The 18954-nt window shown below is 45.0% G+C and overlaps 1 protein-coding gene across 1 annotated transcript in view; it reads left to right on the top strand.

Annotated features, from left to right (window-relative positions):
* IQSEC3 (IQ motif and Sec7 domain ArfGEF 3) overlaps positions 1–18954 on the top strand; it is a gene marked incomplete at both ends in the record, with an annotated part of 102624 nt that overhangs the window by 40095 nt on the left and 43575 nt on the right. The window contains one exon of the mRNA XM_082308907.1: positions 9026–9106. Coding sequence (XP_082165033.1) covers positions 9026–9106 — 81 coding nt within the window. The remainder of the gene's footprint in view (positions 1–9025; positions 9107–18954) is intronic.

Here is an 18954-nt window from a genome sequence, read left to right as displayed (position 1 = left end):
GAAGCCAACTGTTCAGGAAGATATGGCATTAATATCTCCATCCGTAGAAGCAGATGGTGATAAATGAATGGCATATTTGACATATCTGTTATAGTCACCCAACTAGTTAACCAAAAAAAGATCAGATCACAGCAGCATTGGCTCAGATCTTCTTCCTCCAACACAGGAAATTCCATTTCCTCGCCACGGTGCCTTGTGCTTATCCTTCCAAGCTGTGCTGTTCTGAAGAACCCACAATAGCTCAAAGACACACACTTGCGTCAGCATGTCACATTGAATTTTCACTTTCCAAACAGTAGTGTATGCATATGGTATTTTATACTACCGAGGTGAATTTGTTTTAAGATATTTTATAGGGTCTCTAAAATCAACATATTCTGGTGAAAAACTGGAAATACTCTATCAATGGGAATCCCGCCTTCATCCTATCCCCTAGCACAAGAAAAACAAATTTATAGTAATGCTATACAAAGGATGTATATCTTAAAATGAATGTGTACCAAGAAACAATGTGATGGTTAGGCAGGTGCTAAGTAGGTTTTAGAGGATAAGCTCTGATCTTTTGATCATCACATTTCTAGAGAAACATCATGGAAGAACACATTCTCTCCAACACTCATGAGGTGTTCAAGGCAGGCCAAGTTCCAGACTACAAAACATATTTGATTTTTCATTTTTGGCAGGCAAGCAGAGAGAATAGATGCTCCTGGTAAGTTCTCCCCTCTTCACTCCTCCCAGCATGACTTGGGGGGGAGGAGGAGGGAAGAAGGAAGAACAGCTCTGAGAATGCTAAAGAGCGAGCTGTGGAATGATAAGCACTCAAGTGGACTGAAAGAAGAGCTACCATGCATCCTGGCAAGGCTGGGCATGTATGTGTATTCATCCATCATGCTGACACTGGCAGGGGGTTTCTTCAGCAATTTGTTTTTGTAGGCAGTAGTTACATGCTGGCATCTAGACATCATCTAGACACACCTTCATTTTTTTCATACAATTAATTAGATATCTAAGCCTGTGAAGGGTTACAGGCAGAGCTAGAGCTGGTCTGAAATAAGTTAAGAAAATCCTAGATCTGGGTGATGTAACTGGCACTCTGCACATAGATACATTATGAACATCTACCCCTGTAGGCAACAGACCAAAGAGTCAATGGAACAGATAGATATAAAGTGGTTCTGCATGTACTATAGTGGGATATGCAAGCCCTTTACATATATGGCATTGACCTTCCAGATAGCTAAAGGACTAAGGATAGTCACTGCCACTTGAGAGGATGTTTCTGATGAGGGAGTTGAGGCAGTGATGACTTGGAGAGCAAAGTAAATCTACAGCTGTAAAAAAAAAAGTAGCTTAAAGGTGTGAGTAAGAGCTTGTTGGGTCAACACACAAAAAGTCCAAATCATCTTCCTGTCATCTTTTGCTCAATTCTTCCCCCTGCTTCATTTGTTGTAGTTTCATCCTCAGCAATCTACCATGCAAATCTGACTCATTCTCCTCTTTGGGGATTAATACTGGGACATTTTTTGACTGAATACAGAAGTCTCTGACAATTTAGAGAAGACTACCAAATCAGTCCATTCCTAAGCTGCATCCCAGGGACACTCAGGTTGGGATTGTTGTAGTTACTGGAAATGTAAAACAAAATTACAGTTTCAGTCTTGTTGCACTCCTACACTTCAGTATCTTGGCTACTAAGCCCCTTGCCCTTTAACACAGGATTTCTCAGACAGTCATATTTGTGAATCTGCTTTGTGTAGCTGTTTTTCAGAGATAGCCAACAACAGATGTTCAAGAGGGAAGAGCAAGAAGAGTCACAGTAGATAGCCATGGGACACCCATAAAAGCCGCCTTCTAATGCTGAAAAGTTTGAGTCCTATACATTGGCTTTCAGAAGGATCTGCATTAAGTATTCTCATAGCATAGTCTTTAAAATGTCCAGTTCCTCTCTGAATCTTATCAAATTCTTGCCATCAACAGTATCCCATAACAATGAGGAGGCCATCAGACTTACAAGGAGTTAAAGGACTTAAATTCCAGAAATTACCTTGAATTTATTTTTAATCATGTATGGTTTCCCTATAACATAAACTCTGCCCGTGCTCAAGTCCCTCCAAAACACCAGTCTAACAACCTACAATCGAGATGAGTAATTAAGACAGCTAGAAAGTTTTAGTGAGGGTATTTTGGAACAAAGAATGAAGAACCGGGGGAGAAACAGCTAGCTGCTAGAAGGTACTCGTTTTGGAAAACACTGCCTCTTTCAGATCTCGCTTCAACTCTCAGTTCCAGGTTGACTGGAGTCAGAAATAGATCTAGCACAGGAGGGAGATGACAGAAGGAGTAAGGCCTGCAGCTAACCTTAGCTAGGTTGTGTCACAGCTCTGTTGGTAGGTAGAGGTAGCATTGAGCTATACATTTTGGGGGAGTCAGAAGACCGTGCAACCAGCCTTTCATGAACTTGACATTGCTAAATAGTTCCTGTTTGTGGTTCTCCAGTCCTCATCTTAGGAAAGATAGCAGCCAGTAAAACTTCATCTGAGATGAATTCAGTTCTCCTTTGACTCTTTCTGCCTTTAATCTTCTCCTTCTAGGCCATGATTTTCTGTGACTCCATCTGTTCTCTTGGCAGCTATCAAAGAAAATGCAAGATAGAGACAAGTAGCAAAAGTCTCCAGGAAAGCTGAGATATCCAGCACTACAAACAACGATTTTTGGTCAAAGCCTCTAGCATTTCTTCAAAACGTGGAGTTTTAAAGAGAAACCAGAAAGGCTACATGAGTTGGACTAGTTATTTACTGATAGAACATTGCTCACCATTTGCCTTTCATTGCATTGAGGGCTCACCATTTGCCTTTCAGCATTGTCAGATTTCTGAGAACCAATGTGCGCTTAGGCCAGGGGCAAGGCTACTGAACGTGCAGGCCAGTAGTGCCGAAGCACCAGGCTACAGAGGTTAAGCAAGTTGGAGAACCCAGTGATCTTCATTGTTCCTGCAGTAGGGGACACGCCAGCTATCCTACATAACTGACCAGGGCAGCAGTCATGGTGGGATGCAGGGGTGATGCAGCATGTTAGAGAGAAACACACTCTGTATACTCATAGTGAGAGCAATTCTCATTCTGTCTTGTTTTGGCATTTCTTGTAGTCTAAATCATTCATGCAGAAAAACACAGAGCTGCTCTTTATCTATGGGAACAGACTACACTGGCTATTTGTTTAATTAAAGCTGACTGCTGGAGAGCAGGGAGCACCACCGTTTTCCATATGCTGTCTGGGTTGGGGGTTTGCTTTTGCAGGGGGCAGGAGAAGAAGAAAAAGGGGTTAGACTTGTTTACCATAATACAGCTCTCAGCAGACAGGCATCTCTATTTCAGGACAGCTGTCATCAGTGCTAAACTAGTGGGCACTGATGGTTAGGATGGGCAACAACACTGAATGAACATAAAGCCCCGGGCACTTGTTCAAAGGGAAGATACAGCATTAAGGCAATTTTAGGAAAGTTGGCACTCCTTTGGCCCTGTGTTGTGCAATCTAGGTAGCTACAGAGACTTTCAATTTTTGGAGCTCAACTCTTGGACCCTCTACAACACCCGTTTTTAAGAGAAAAGAGGCTTGGCTCTTTGGGATCCATAGCTGTAAAGATCAAGGCAGCATGAGTCAGGGGGCCCCTTTGCAGCACAGTCCAACTTTCTGAGAAACCAGAAAGGTAGAGCTAACTCCTGAGCTGACTAGACAGCATGTACTAGCCAGGAGGTTTCACACAGACCTCTCTAAAGTTCATCACAGAGCAGGAATTGCTGTGGCCGGACAGTTCATTCACAGATACCCCCATTGAGGCTGCAGGCAGCTGGCTGGAGGATACCTCTTGTCAGGAACAATGTAAAAGACGACTCAATAAAATTCAGTCAGTTGTTTTCTCTCAGAGGAGAGGGGGCTAACGTTTCAATTGACAGCATGGGTTACTGCTGGGCCAAGCATAGCTTTCTCTGCATTTAAGATAGGTCTGGACTGTCAAATCCTTGCCTCCGGAGCATGTGTCCCAGCTAGATGGAGCAAGGCACTGACAGGCTCAGGCTGTTCCCAGTCCTTCTTTTGCATCTATGCTTGCCCTTGTCCTTTGCCGCTCCTCCACACACAACTCACATGCTGCTGGCAACATTTACCTCAATAGGCCCTTCAGCATGCCTCCTCCTCTCTGTTAGCCTCTTCCTCTTTTGTACCACGCAGCTCCTCTTCACTCACCCAGAAAAACCTTTTCTTCTTGCTGGCTTTTCCCTTCCAAGCTTTCATCAGGGTGCAGCCCAAGAGATAATAATTTGTTTGTTTTTAAAGCAATAAATTGGAAACAGAACAGTTCAACAGTATCCTGACAGACTGGAGAAATCATCTCTCTTCCCAATCACCTACCTGATCTGCCCACAACAGTGTTTGTTTAGCTGCAGACTCTGCGATGGTTTGCAAGTCTGAGGAAGGCAAGGTAGAGGATGTAGAGGAAGAGACAGAAAGGCAAAAGCAAGCCCTGGACCTACCCTTTTAATTGGTAGACCATTGCCACCTACCTGAAGTATTTAAAGAGAAAAAAAATTACACATCAGCACCCAAAGTAATGAGTCTGAATCGACTGTCACTGGATTGAAGACACATTGCCTTCCTCACTGTTTTTCAAAGGCAAAAGAAGCCTTATGCCTTCTGGTGTTTAGCTCCTCAGAGGCTGCACATTCAAGTTTTATGTAGCCTTTATGACTTATGAAATAAGATTTGTTTAAAAACAAAATAAAAAGAAAGCACAGAAAGGAAAAAAATACCATCAAAAGTCTTACACTGACTTCAGACAGATACTAAATATATCAAGACTCACTTTAAAGCTGCAAAGGTTGATGACAACACCACAGGGGAATGAAGTCCAGGTAGCCACCAGCCATTACAACCCAGCCAGGCCCTCTTGAATCACAGCAACAAAAATAACATCTTACCTGAAGACTTCACACAGTTAAGAAGACATTTGCTTTCCTAGAGCACTTACTTTAGGCTTAGAAGTGATAGTTAGGCCCTAGGACACTTGCCTTTTCCACCCAGATGAGAGCTGCTTTGTCCAGATAGCAATTAATACAGCCTCTTCAAGGTGGGAACAGGTCCACTTCTTCCATAGCAAGTTAACCCTCTCCCAGCTCCTGTCTGGGCTATGCATGCTATGTTGCAAAGGTGAGGGCAAGGATTTGCAAAATATCAGATATATGCAGGATCAAGAGATGGAAAGAAAGAGGGAAATGAACAGGGATAGCCTCCAAGGTAGAACCCAGTCCCTGTGCTGTATGCTTGGGTTGGACAAAAGAGAAAGAGAACCAAGCTGCAAAAGAAGAATGTAAATAGACTCAGAGCTCCAACTGCTCTTGGGCATTTGGGGAGCACAGATTTAACAGGAATAATAAGATGTCCTTCCCTGCCCCCAGTCAGGGGAAGAGCTTTCAGCACAGTCTTGAAAAACCCATTTACACCTCATATATTTACCTCTATCAGGCAGTGCCTGCTTCTCACCACCTCCCTGGTGGCTTCTCCATGGGAGTCATGGCCCCCGGAGGGGGACTCAAGGATCCCAAATGGCCTGGAGGCAGATTTCTGCCTGTGGACATGATCAACATCTGGTAGTAGTATGTAAGGTACACAACTACTCCAGAGATCTTGGGATCTCAGAGGTTCAAGAGGACTCTGGTTTGGTCAGAATGTACCCAAGTTTAGTGTTAAACACACATGAGAAATCATGAGAACCAGAGTCAACAGCTGACTGTGCAGCTGCAGTGCTCAGAGCATACTGATTCTCTGAAGAGTATCTGTGAGATGTTTTTTCTTAAAACGCCCGCAGGAGACTGAGCCTAAAGTCCTGTAGCTTCACACCACTCTTCCTTTCCCTGTTTCCCCTTTACTTTTCTCTGTCTTTTTATCCCGATAATTAACTAGCAAGGCATTTCATCTGTATTCAGGCTTTTATTTCTCAGGTTTTTGTCTGTCCTTGTTCCTTCCTCTTTTTCCCTATGTTTTCCCTCCCTCTTGTTTGCTTTCTTCATGTGTAATTAGGAATTGGAGTGGTGCATCTGCTGTTCAAATAAAAGCAGAGAACGGTAGTTCATTTAGGGAAGCGTTGAGATTAGAAATGGCTGAAATTTGGGGTGTCCATTTTTTGGAAGATTCCATTTGGAAGCTGGTGAAGGGTCTAGAGCACAAGTCTTCTAAGGAGCGGCTGAGAGAGCTGGGGTTGTTTAGCCTGGAGAAAAGGAGGTTGAGGAGAGACCTCCTTGCTCTCTACAACTACCTGAAAGGAGGTTGTAGCGAGGTCGGGGTCTGTCTCTTCTCCCTGGTAACAAGGGATAGGACAAGAGGGAACAGCCTCAAGCTGCGCCAGGGGAGGTTTAGATTGGATATTAGGAAAAATTTCTTCACCGAAAGGGCAGTCAGGCACTGGCACAGGCTGCCCAGGGAAGTGGTTGAGTCCCCATCCCTGGAGGTATTTAAAAGACGGGTAGATGTGGTGCTTAAGGACATGGGTTAGTGGTGGACTTGGCAGTGTTAAGTTTACAGATCTTAAAGGTCTTTTCCAACCTAAATGATTCTATGATTTCAGAATATGTTGTTTCTTTTATCTGGAAGTAGACCCTTTTTTCCCAGCTGTTCCTGTAGAGATGAAATTCAGTAGGAAATGTCGATATATAGTACTTCTGAAACCAAGCATGCTCCTCAGAATGAATGCTGGCTGTTGCTGAATCACCTGAGCACCTTGTGCCTTTCCACACTGCAGCTGACGATGTCCATGACTCCAGGGCTGCTCTGCAGAGCCGACAGAGGTGCTCCACACCTCTTGGGCTAGCCAGCTCACAGCATCGCTGCTTTGGGAGCTGGGCAGAACAAAGAGCCGTGTGGAAAACCTGATGGCCCCTCTCGGAAGGGCTACTTGTACGGCATGGCTGCACTAGAGATATGGGATATGGAGGCATGGCCCTCCAGCAGCCTGCCAGGAAATCCAGGTAAAGCCCTGTAATTTGAAGAATCTTTGTCAAACCCAAGATGCTTTCATGAGATAGTTTAAATTTGATGAATCAGTGTTTTCATGCAAAACCAAAATTTCATCAGAAAATTCCTGACAGATTCTAGCTGGAAGCAGAGTGACAAGATGTAGGAGATGGAGTATTTGTGTGAGCCTGCTTGAACATAGACTCAAATGTGATCCCACCACTTGCTTCAGTAAAAAGACAACACAAGTAATTTATGGACACACCAGTCAGATAGGTTCTTGCCACCTGAGAAGTTTAAATTAGAAACAACATAGTGAGAACGAGCAATAGCCAGGCTGGCAGGAGAGAAAGGATGTGAGCTGTGTAGTTACAGAAATGGAAGAAGACCAGGAGATGAATTTGATGTGTCACACAAGCATGTCCTCTCTTTTCCAACAGATCGCATGTCACAGGCAGGGACTGAGGGCATGGGCAGAGGTCAGTGAGGTAAAGCTAACGCTTTCATCTTCCCCCTGCTGTGTTGCTCCTGCCAGTTTTGTTGTTTCTAAGGCAAGATTCCTTTTAAGAATGCATTGGAAGCCAAGGAAGTAGAAGAGCTAAGCAGTTTGTTATATTAAGCTAGCTGGGAGGCCAGAAGGAGGTGCCTGGGAACAGTGTCACCATTGTCTGTAATTTACCTATCTTTGTGGCCGTATCTGTCAGATTTTCAGGAAGACAAAGGTGATAAGCTTCACATTTCAGAGTGACAGAAAGTGTGGCAGGGCCCTTGGAAGAATCTGAGACCCCACAACAAGCTAGGAGACTTAGCTTTACTGGTTATGTCTGGGTTAGAAGCTGTAAAAATATTTTTAAAAGGAGATGACCCCATTTGAGCCCTGGGTCTCTGCAGCAGCACTGAGAACAGAGCTCTAAGTGCTGTTCCACTGACTTGGAACCAGGGTGATTTTATACCATCTGAGGGTTCAGCCTGCTTTATCTCCCCTGCTTTTCTTCTCCTCCTCTCATTTTGTTTTCCATTCCCCTAGTACTTTCCCCCCTTGACACTGTGTCTCTTTTTAGTGACTCCTTTTCATTGATGAAGGTCAGTGTGTTCAAAATTGGCTGTTGATTTGTGCTGCCTATGACACCTCAAAGGCCTCCCTGGATGTATCCTAAAAGGAACTCATTTTCAGAGGTGCTGAGCAGCTCTTACTGGGTTCCAATGCTGTGATAAGTGTCCAGCACCCCTGAAAAACAGGCTCCTTACAAATGGTTCCAGACAAGGGACCCAGAAACAAGTCACTCAAGATTAGTGAGCAGTCTTGGAAGTTAGGTCTAGGATTTCTTCCTTTGGATGAATTCTTTTGCCTTTCTGACCTAATAAATGCATTTTTAGCCTTTTGTTTTCCTGTTTTGCTCAGGTTTGTTACTTCTTACGGTTTTGCTTTTCTTTGCTTTGATCTTTTCCTCTTGTCATGATCTCAGCCCCCCTACTTGTGCTTGTCCTGTCAGTTTTCCACTACTATTTCTGGTAATGCCCAGTGCTGATGTGCTGAGGCCGTTTCTGTGCTCTAGAGAGGTTTCAGGAGAAATGTCTGCAGAGTTAATTTAGCCACTGTCAACATAAAATCAACCTCTTTGCATTACAATGTATAGGAAACATATCTAAGAAAACACAGGAGATGTTTCTGTCCCAAAAGAAATAAAAGTTAGAGACAGGCAAAACTGTTTTTCATGAGATGTATGGGATCATGAGACAGATACTGATAGAAGGAAAACTTTTTATTCGGGCACTTTTGCCCCATTCTCTACAGCTTGACATCAGCAGCAGGACAAGTAAGGTAGGGGAATAGAATTGTCAACCCCCTTCTCCCCTGCTCCCCACCTCAGAGTGCAAAATGTTCATGTAATAATCAGATTTCTCTTTCAACATCACTGGGAGTCACTGTCCCCTTGGAACAGCCCTGGGAAAGACATTCTCCGTTGAGTTTTCTGCTGAGTGAGCTAAACACTGACCTGCTATGGTTTGTTTTTTCTTACAGGAATGAAACTGTTTTACACCAGTTCTGTTGCCCAGCAGCTGATGCAGAGCAGAAGCCTTCATCTCCGGACTCCTCACCAAGGTGGGAAATTGCTGCCAGCAAGACTTTTTCTTTTCCATCCCCTACTTCCTTATCATCCATCACTAATCTTCCTGCCCCAGAAAAACTCACATATTATACATGCCCGCCCTCCTCCATCCTCCCTTATGTCCCATGTCCCCAGCACTGCTGCCCCTCTCTTTTCCCTCCTAGAGATTACTGTTCATACCGTTGTGTAATTGATCAGAAACCCGCTCTGGCCACACACACCCATGCGCCTCCAAAAACATACTTTCAGCCTCTGTTCAAACATCTACTTCCATCAACGCACATCCACGCTTGTACCTTTTCTTACCCTTCTGCATTGCTTTGACACTTACATACACATGCTTCACTCTTCTCCTTCAAATTAGTTGTCCCACAATATAAGGTGCCTGGACACACACCAGTATAGACTCATAACCTTTGAACTACAGCGAAAGTCACCAAACAAGCTCAAGGCTCTGTCTCAAACCCGGAGACAGGGTGGGGGGTGCAGTTTTACATGTGTTGAAATGGTCTGAGCTTGCCAATGAAGGACAGTTATAGACGGGTACTATTAACTCTTACCAAATTGCATCCAGTGCAGCCAGGTGTGGGTACACCAGCAATTGTCATAGCTCTTCCTCATCAGAGAATGACATCAGTGCCAAGACCAAGGGGTCCAAGGAGCTTCAAAAATACTTGAGATGTACATACTGCATATAGCTTCCATGCTCGGCCTTGTCCCTCTGTTCTTGCCATCTCCTTCTCCTCTCACAATTTCTTACATCTCCTACTCACAGACCTACTCCTTTTTCTCATGCCTCATCACCCTTCTGTCAACAGCAAACAGGTTTCTCTTTAAAGATTTCCCTCATCACACTGCTAGACTTTTACATCTGACCTTTGGCATCTGTGTAAGAAGCCTGAGTTACTAGGGAGGGCTCTGGACAGAACTGGGCAGCTGAATTGCAGTAGTGACGCTACAGCATTTTTAAAATTATATTTCTCGTTTGTTCTGCTCACTGGAGCAGACTGTGGTTTTGGATTTCCTTCTAAGGAAAAGTGTGAGTGCTGGACATCTGTGAAGAGAACAGAGGGGGGGGTGTGTGTATGTTCAAAAGTAGGGTTCAGCCACACTTGGAGACAGGGTAAAGAAGCAGGATCCCTCCTGCCCATTTGTGTATGAAGATGGAAGGGTTAACCCCCATGATGTCTGTGCTGAGGGCTTTTAAGCATTGGTAAAGTTTGTGTGACAGCCCTGTGGGACATCTGCAGCTGCACCTCCGTGGCAGATGGGGAGATGCTGGCAAGGAAGAGGAGGAGGCAGCAGAGGTTTCTGTGGTAGGGACAGCCACCTCTCCCTTGCATATCTGGAGAGAGAGAGTTTTGGTTATGTGCTCTATTTTGTCTTGAATCGAAGCTCAATTTTGCTGTAGTGTTCTATCTTCATACCCTGATCCTTGACCCTGCCCCATTCTTGTCCCAGTCTCCATCTTATTTCTGATCAGTTCCCTTAATTTCTAGCATTTTCGTATCCTACAAGGCTGTCACTCCTACAGTGTCTTAAGCTCTAGGGTCGTTTTTGTCATGCTCATGCTTCAGGCCTTCCTTTTGTCCCAGCAACTCCCAAAGGCCCTACCCATCCCTTGAGCCTAACTTTGCCTGCCATCCTTGTGCTGGGAACCACCAAATTTCTCACCTGGGGTTTGGCAGGCAAATTGAAGAGGAAGCAATCATTTGTTTCAGTGGTTTAACAACTTTGGCAAGTTGCATCCAAAGATGAGTCTGAGCCATGAAATCAGAAGTGGGGATGAATGACAATGACCCCTACAGCCTGTTGCATCTGGGCTTCCAGTTAAGGGACTTCTCATACTGATCTATGCCTGTCCATTTTATGTCTTTTGTAGCTTGTCCCACTCTGCAGGCCTCCTGCTTTTCTTACTTTTTTCCCAAGTCTCTCTCTTATCCTCTCCATTTCTAATGCTTCCAGACCCCAATAGCAGTCCTGAATCTGTCTGTGTGTGATACAATATTCTATGTAGAGATGGAGATGGTTGAAGCCACCGTGGCTATTTGAAGGTGAGAAACAGGCACACAGAATTTTTGCTTTTTGAAACAGAGCAGCTTTTATATGCGATCTCTCTATGTGACTGTCTCAGGCGAGAAGAGCTTCCCTACTTCCCACACTGTGCCAGAAGAAAGGCAGAGCACATGCAGGACTATTAAACTCACTGGTCAGCTTTATGCTGGCCAGAAAACACCTCCTAGCCTCTGCCAGGTCCTGCAGTCAGTCATGGGCTTCCTTCATATCTGAAGTTACATATACAATGCAGTGAGGAGGGCAAAAAAATGGCAGAGAGAGTAAAACACACGGTCACCGTGGAGCTGATGTCCATAGCTGATAGCTATGCTGCTCTGGAATGGCTCAATACGCTGCTGGGAGAAGCTCATCAGATCATTTACAGAGCTTGTCACCCTGCTCGAATCATGAACAGGCTCCCCATTGAACCAAGGCAGAACAAAAGTCAATCAAGACTGAAGTATGTGGGTCAGACAGCCTGAATAGGCAGTCAATTCCTGGTGAGCCAGGCATAGCCCTAGATAAGCTCATCAGGGCTCCTGATGGGAGAGCCTGGGACACAGGGGCTCCCTGTGGAGCTCTCCTGAGCCCCGCTGAATGGACAGCCAGTCACAAGTGGTGCTGTGGTGAATTTGATAAACCAGCTCGGGTTTATTCTTTCTTTTCCCCCTCCATGATCAGGCATTTCCCTAAATGAGATAAATCCTGTCAGAACTGATGCCACTAATAACCGTCAGCCGTCTAGTTTTAATTAGAGTTTGCTTCATTAATGCCCCAACTCCTCTCTGCGCAGCAGATTAAATAATGTACTTGCAGCTCATTTACACAAACCCCCAAACTGCAGGGCTGAGCTGCAATCCTTTAATTAAACAGCCTGGCTGATCCCTACCGCTGCCTCGGCTCATCAGTCTAAGCCGATTAAAGAGAATAGGGACTAATAAAGAGCATAAACAGGGAAGTGACTCCCGTCTCTTCAAGGGACTTGGAGACTCCAGTGGTGATCGGCTGCTTTCTCCTCTTCTGGCAGGAACCTTACCTCAGCCCACATCAATCCCTTCTGGGACCTGCAAGGACAGTCCTGCTTTCAGCAGGAACCCAGCCTTATCTTGTGGGACAGAAATCCTGTGGGAGACTGAGGGAGCAGGAGGGTTACACAGCAGGGAAGGTGAAGACAAAGAGAGGCATCAAGGCAGTAAGGAGAGTGACTGCCTGACTGCAGGAGAGACCAGCGAGAGCAGCCATACAGCTCAAGTGTGGGACAGAAGGAGAAGGGAACACAGGGCTAACAGTGGGAGGTTGGCTGTCAGGAACAGTCTGGGACAAAAGGTTGTCTCTGCTTGTGGTTTGTGGTGGTCATTGTTGTTCTTGTGTGGTCTTCCCTAATGTTTGTCCTGCAAGATTTCTGACTCTTTCTTTGCTGCCCATACAGCTAAAAATGCTTTGGCTTTACCTGGGTGGGAATGATTAGGAACGTGTCAGTGTCTAACCACTCAATAGAAGCCAACTCAACGAGGTGGTTGCGATCATTCCCACTCGTATTTTTCTGCTTTGTTTCACTGACTGCCACAAGCAGTGCTAACCCCCTTCTCTCCTCCAGCATGTGAATTTGGGGGCCGGGGGGGGGTGGGGGTGGGTGGTGGTGGTGGGGCTACAGCTCCATGAGTTTGGCAATGCAAATTTCCCCCCTGGTTGCTTAGCTGGGTCGCACCAGCAATCAGCAAGACTGGTGCTGTAGGCCATGAATATTAGGAGACAGATTTGATCCCAGAATCTGCCCCCAAGAAGCTCAGAGCCAAAGTACAGTCTGAGGTGATGGCAGCAGCAGGCAGATTCCTGTTGCTGAACTCTTAGGGCTTCCCTGTTTCAAAGTACAGTGTAAATGCTGGATGTGGACCACCATGGTCTCCATTGGACCTGTACACCACTGGCTTCATGACCATAAGCCATCTTGCAGGTTGGGCTTCCACCAGGGATGCCAAAGATCAGGTTGAGGGGAATGAGGAGACTCCATGGATGGCAGTAGGAGCTAACCCTGCTCCTTTACTGAGGTGCTGATTAGACTCTGATTTAACCAAACCCTATAATTTCATAAAGCGACTGCTCTTTTTCTTGCTTGCTTCTGCCTGTTAACGGCAGGGTTTCATTCTAGGGATTTGAATAGCCTAGTAATTGCATTTCCCACTTCTCCCAATCTCACACAGTGGGGACTGGCATCCCAGAACAATGACCTTAAAATGTGTCCAGCAGCAGCCCAGCTCTAACAGGATTACATAGCATTTTCCTTTGTGTGAGGTAATAGGGCTGAGATGAGAAAGATTTGTTTCTATTAGAGTAATGAGAGGAAATGATGGAGTCACAATTGGAGGGAAGAGTATATTCATTCAGTTGCCTTTCATAGGCTTTTTGGAGCCTGCCTCTGGCTTGCCTGTGGTGCTGAATAGGAAATCAGCAGAAAATCACCTCTGCTCCAGTAATGGGAAAAGTTCTCCATAAAACTTTTTAGCGCCTGGGGCAGGTCCGCTTTGGCAATGGACATGGGGATAGCACAGGAGGACTGAAGGATCATGTCACATAGGAGACTGGATGGGATCCAGGTACATTTGTGTGAAGGGCAGGATCAGATGCCAGATAGCTCTTTGGGAAGAGAGGATGTTCCACCTGCATTTGTGGGAGAGAGACAGTCCTTCCTACCTGGAAGAAGTGCAGATAAGACCTGACTTGCTTTTAAGGCAGAGGAGACAAAAGAATCCTCTCAGGAAGAGGAGAGGTCAGGGATCTGAACGGAGTCTTCTGGAAGAGCTTGGATATGTACTGAGCAGAAGGGCTAGGGTCTGAAACATCTATGAAAACATCCATGAAAAAGCTGGGCAAGCTCTGCTCATATTTCCCCATAATATTTCCTCACTTTCCAGTAGGGAGACTGTTGCTTAGATCAGGGTTGAAACACGATTAGTGCAACTGGCAAGTGTTTATTTCATGATTACAGACCAATTAAATTGTAACTCAATATAGTTTAGACTTCAAACAGCTGTGTGCTCGTTTCTAAAGTGCCTGCTGGATTAGTCACCATCACAGATTGGTTACTGCCTGGCATCACAGCACCAATTAGTGGTAAGGAGACATGTAAGCCATTGGCTACATCTCCAAGCCAGCCTTCCTTGCAGTTCTGGTGAAACTCCCTCTTGCCCACTTCTGACTTACCAAAGTACTCAAATGGAAATATGTGTTCTTGCTGGAAGAGTTCCTTTGTGCGTGTTGCTCCATTTTTGCATGTGGGAGGGTAAAAAGTGGATGGACAGATTTTGGACAGTTCTTTGAAACCAAACCTTCGAACATCTTTCTTCCCAGCTCTCTGAACGGCATAAAAGTATGCTACAGCCTAAGCAGCACACGGTTAAAAAACAAAATGTGATTTCATTTACTTCTGGAGGTCTGGTGTCTCTGACTCTTTGTGTCTCCTTACCTGAACTCTCTGTTTCCATTGAACATGCATTTGTTCTTTATCCTATGAAGTCATGCTGGAAGGCATTGGCACAAAAGTGCCATGATATTATCCACTGCACAGTCACAGCATCATGTCCCTCTTTGGCTCCCCACTGCTGTAGCCCAGGAGCATCTCTCCTCCCAGTACAGCTTTCACTTTGCCCTTGGATCACTCTAGGTCCTCTAACAGTTAGATCCTCCTGAGAAATCCACAAGACTTTGTTTGGATTGTGAATGCAATACCCCTTAAGGCTGAGGCCCATGAAGTTGATGAGAACTGAACCTCTCTCCAAGTCGATTCTCCTTTTAGATACCACTGAAACATCTTGACAAAAAACAGGTGGAGAATGATGATTTTCCACCAGTATCCATCACTCTAAGCATTACAGAAAAACAACTGAGCTGCCCACCATTTTGTCTGAATTTGTAAAAGATTGACCTTGCCTGATAGAAAGAATGCAAATGCAGTTCATGAAATGGGAAATTAGCCTTTCTGGCTTAGGATTGCTGGCAGGATATTGGATATATGATCTGGAGGTCAGTGCTTGCTCTTAGCTCAGAGGTACTCGGTGGCTCTGGCCCAGGTGTGAAACATGATACTGATTCTAGTCTGTATCAAATCAGATCTATAACCTACCACACAAAACAGCATAACAACTCTGACTAATTGGCCCCCAGCTGGCAGTGTCAAGTGCAAGCTCCTACAATTAGTGGACCACAGAGGATGAATTCTCCTCTGATTCTTAATGGAGAACATTCCAGGTCAGGCTTACAGCACCTGGACATGCCAGTGCAAAGCAAGCCTCTGGGCCCGTGGTCTGTGCCTTGTGCGGTCTGAGGACAAACAACTTCATATACAAAGCTCTTCAAACTGACTTCTTTCATTCATGCTAAAGTCCTCCACAGCACTGTTTTTGAAAACACATAGAAGTTTGAGCAACATTTCTGCTTTGTTAGCACATCCTGTTTGTGCTTCTTTTCTCATTTCTTTTCCTTATTGAGGTCACAGGCATGAAGAGAGGATTTTTTCTGCTTCTTAACAGCTCATCTACTTCTTATTCTTTCCTCCCTGTAGACTTAATAATCCTGTTCAAGATATTATGATTGGAGGTTGTGGGGATGCTGCAAACAGGCAGGGATCGGTCAGCAAAGTTCACATAAATACTCCCCAAGCTCACAGTTGTCAGAGTTTTGATTTTAGTCTGACACAGAGATGTGAGCGAGGAGTAATGTCTAGACCCAGATTTGAACTCTTCCTAAACTTGGGAGTGAGTAGATTCCTCACTTTTTATGGGTGTTTTGTACAGTCAGGACTAGCAGCTTTAATTGCTTTGCAGGAGCCTAGGTCCAGAACCACAAAGGTATTTAGTGTATGTATATTTGGGGGAAATAGGGAAACAACAATTATAAGCAAAAAATGTTTTAGAGAACATCCTTAACATCATAGTTACCAACAACCTTGGGAATCTCTTTCAGGGAGGTATAGTTGGCAATTCTTCTGGTACTATGACCTGGGAGGAATGGCTCTTTCTGGAAGCATCCAAAGAAACAGGAGGTGAGTTTCAGATGCAGCGTCTCAGTCCTGTAAAGGAGATCCCCCAGGACATTTTGGCACTATCATCTCCCACACAGGCATTTCTCTGCTCCTTCTCTCCAACAGCTGGTGCAGCCACTTCCAGGCAAATTTGGAGAACATGAGGGTGGGGAAGTAAAGTGAGGCCGTTGAACAGGAAAAAAAATCTCTGGCAGAAACTGGAGACTCCTTGTCATATTGCTTTGTTTGCCTCTATCAACACATTTCTTCAGGAAGGAGGAAGATGGCAGTCCTGTATCTAGCACTGGAAAACGGACACAGACGGTTGATGAAGTAATAGTAGATGGACTGTGGTGGAGCTCACACCATCCGTTCTCATCCTCTACTGGTATCATCTGACCTGATCGGCATCAGTCAAGGTGCACCCACCTGCAAAACTGGGCCATTCCAGGTCTTTTGTACACTAAGGTGTGTTCTGTTGAACTTGACAGGTGGTTTCTGTGGACCCTCTGTCCCCACGCTTGTTCATGGCTTAGAAGGCAGAGAGAGATAAGGCAAAGAGACGGAAAAATGAGCCAATGAGAAAGAAAGGGAGACAAACTCACCCCAACAAAGATAACAGTGCTACTGTAAGGAAAATGGATGGCAAATATGCTACACAGAGAAGGAGAATGACAGGAGAGAAGGAGCAGGAAGCTAAGAAATAGTGTAAATGAAAGAAGAAACTGGAGGGAACAGGAACATATGAACAGGAGATAAATGAGCAGGTCCCTTGGCTGGAATATTCCTGTTCATGCCAGCATTCTTTGGCAGTGACAGCAATGAGGCTGTGGCCTTTTATTACACATTTTCTTGCAGTGTGATGTCAATCCAGAGGCCTTTTGTCTTTTCTGTGGTCTGCAACACTAACTCACTCCTATGCAGGTTCATCTTCTGACCGCCCCCATGGGGCAGGCTCTGTGCTCAAATACAATAAGCTCTCCTTTTTGAAAAACATGTCTGTGCTCCAGAGTTCCTTCTCCTGCATGTGGCCCTGGCAGGCTTTCATATGCTCCAGGAAGAACTGAAGAGTCTGGGATTCTGGAGAGAAGCACACTGGACAGCTGCTCAGGCCACTCTACTTGGGCTCTGGAAACAGCTAGATAGCTGAGGGGGAGGGTGTAAAAAAGTTGGGAGATTTTTGAGACTGTCACCTGGCCTGTTCAAAAACTGCAGAAGAGATGGAGACCACTCCATCTTCTGTGAGGACACATCATCCTGAAGAAAAACATCAAGACATAAACAGGAGCTGAGTTCAGTGAGATTTTTCTTTTGAGACTGAGGAACCTAACTGGCCGCACCATTTGGAAGTATGTTCTAGTAACTTTTAACCATCTCTCATTGGTACCTTGGTTCTTTCCACACACAGATTGTACCGTCATCCGATCAGGAACTGTATTTGCCTAGTGACTAGAGTCATGTGTCATCTTTGTCATGTCACGCACTGATATGTTGCTGCTTTCCTGTAAACAGGTTATGATGCTGTTGTTATTGCCTGTGTATCTGGGTTGACTGCAATCTCTCTCATTCCATGTTTTGGGGAAGGAGGGAAGATGGGGATAGACTATCCTATGTACACATTGCTGGTACTCTTTTGCACATGTGTTCCGGGGTGACTGGCAAAACATGACAGATGCCTGTAATTTCCCAGAATACACTAATGTGAGAGTGGTAGGTCAAGATGCACAAAAATGGATGGTGCAGAATTGCACTGTGAAGAGTATTGCTATGCTGTTACAGCACAATTGGATCTGATAAGCATGTTACAGATTGTCTTAAAATATAGCATATTGGGCTAGATCCTCCAATGACTTTGGTGCAGTCCACTGGCATAATGCCATTTAGCACCAGACATAGTTCTGCTCAACAGCACAGTAGGATTGGTTGTGTCAAGGCAAGCTCCTATTTTTCTTCATGATCTTGCCCCAAAAGGTCTGTGTCTGAGTACCAAGTATAGGGATGGGAATCGTTTTCATTCCTCATAGGGAAGAAAAGTTTAAGTGGCTCTAGGGAAATCTGAGCTTGTATGACCAAATGTGTAAGCTGCTAAGTCATCCCATTTTCCAAATGGGAATGAAGAAAGATAGAAAAGGGAATAAGGCCTCAGGGAACAGAAGTGACATGAAGTGGATCAGAGCGTGAGTGAAGCAGCAGTGAGAAAATAGGTTAGAACCTGGAAAAGCAGAGCTTTGTGCCTGCTGCACAAGGCTGTGGGGGTGGTCACTGGATTGGGGAAAGGATGAAGGAATGCTAACCATGCTGTTTCTATCTTGGTCTTCAGCCATAGGCCAACCCAAAACCCTAGATCTGAACACACTGGCAAAGTTAAAATCTGGATCATATCTGATTTCCTAAAGCTGGTGAATGGTGTTTGGACTGTCTGTATTGAGGACGGTGATTTGAGGCTGTGTGTTACTCTTTATGTTGAGGAGGACCGGACTTCCTTCTTGGTTTGACACAAGCAGTGGCCTTCTGCTGGACTGCTGTAATCACAAGAGGTGAAATAGCTGAGATACTTGAGAACAGAAACAAAATTTATCTGGGTTACACAAAGATCTTCCTGTGAAGCTGCTCACTCACGGCCTTCAGTAATCAATCACCTTGATCCCTTAGGAAGGAACCCAGAGGTGCAGTCCAACGCAGGGTCTATCACAACAGGTGGAAAAAGAAGACCACAGAAGCCCTTGCTTAGGTCTTTAAATGCCAAGAGTTGTGTCCCTCACCCAGCTT

The sequence above is a fragment of the Platalea leucorodia genome, assembly GCF_965183815.1.
Source record: "Platalea leucorodia genome assembly, chromosome: 4".
Lineage (NCBI taxonomy): Eukaryota > Metazoa > Chordata > Aves > Pelecaniformes > Threskiornithidae > Platalea > Platalea leucorodia.
Note: the sequence above shows the minus strand (reverse complement) of the source record. Positions and strands in the feature narration are given on the sequence as shown.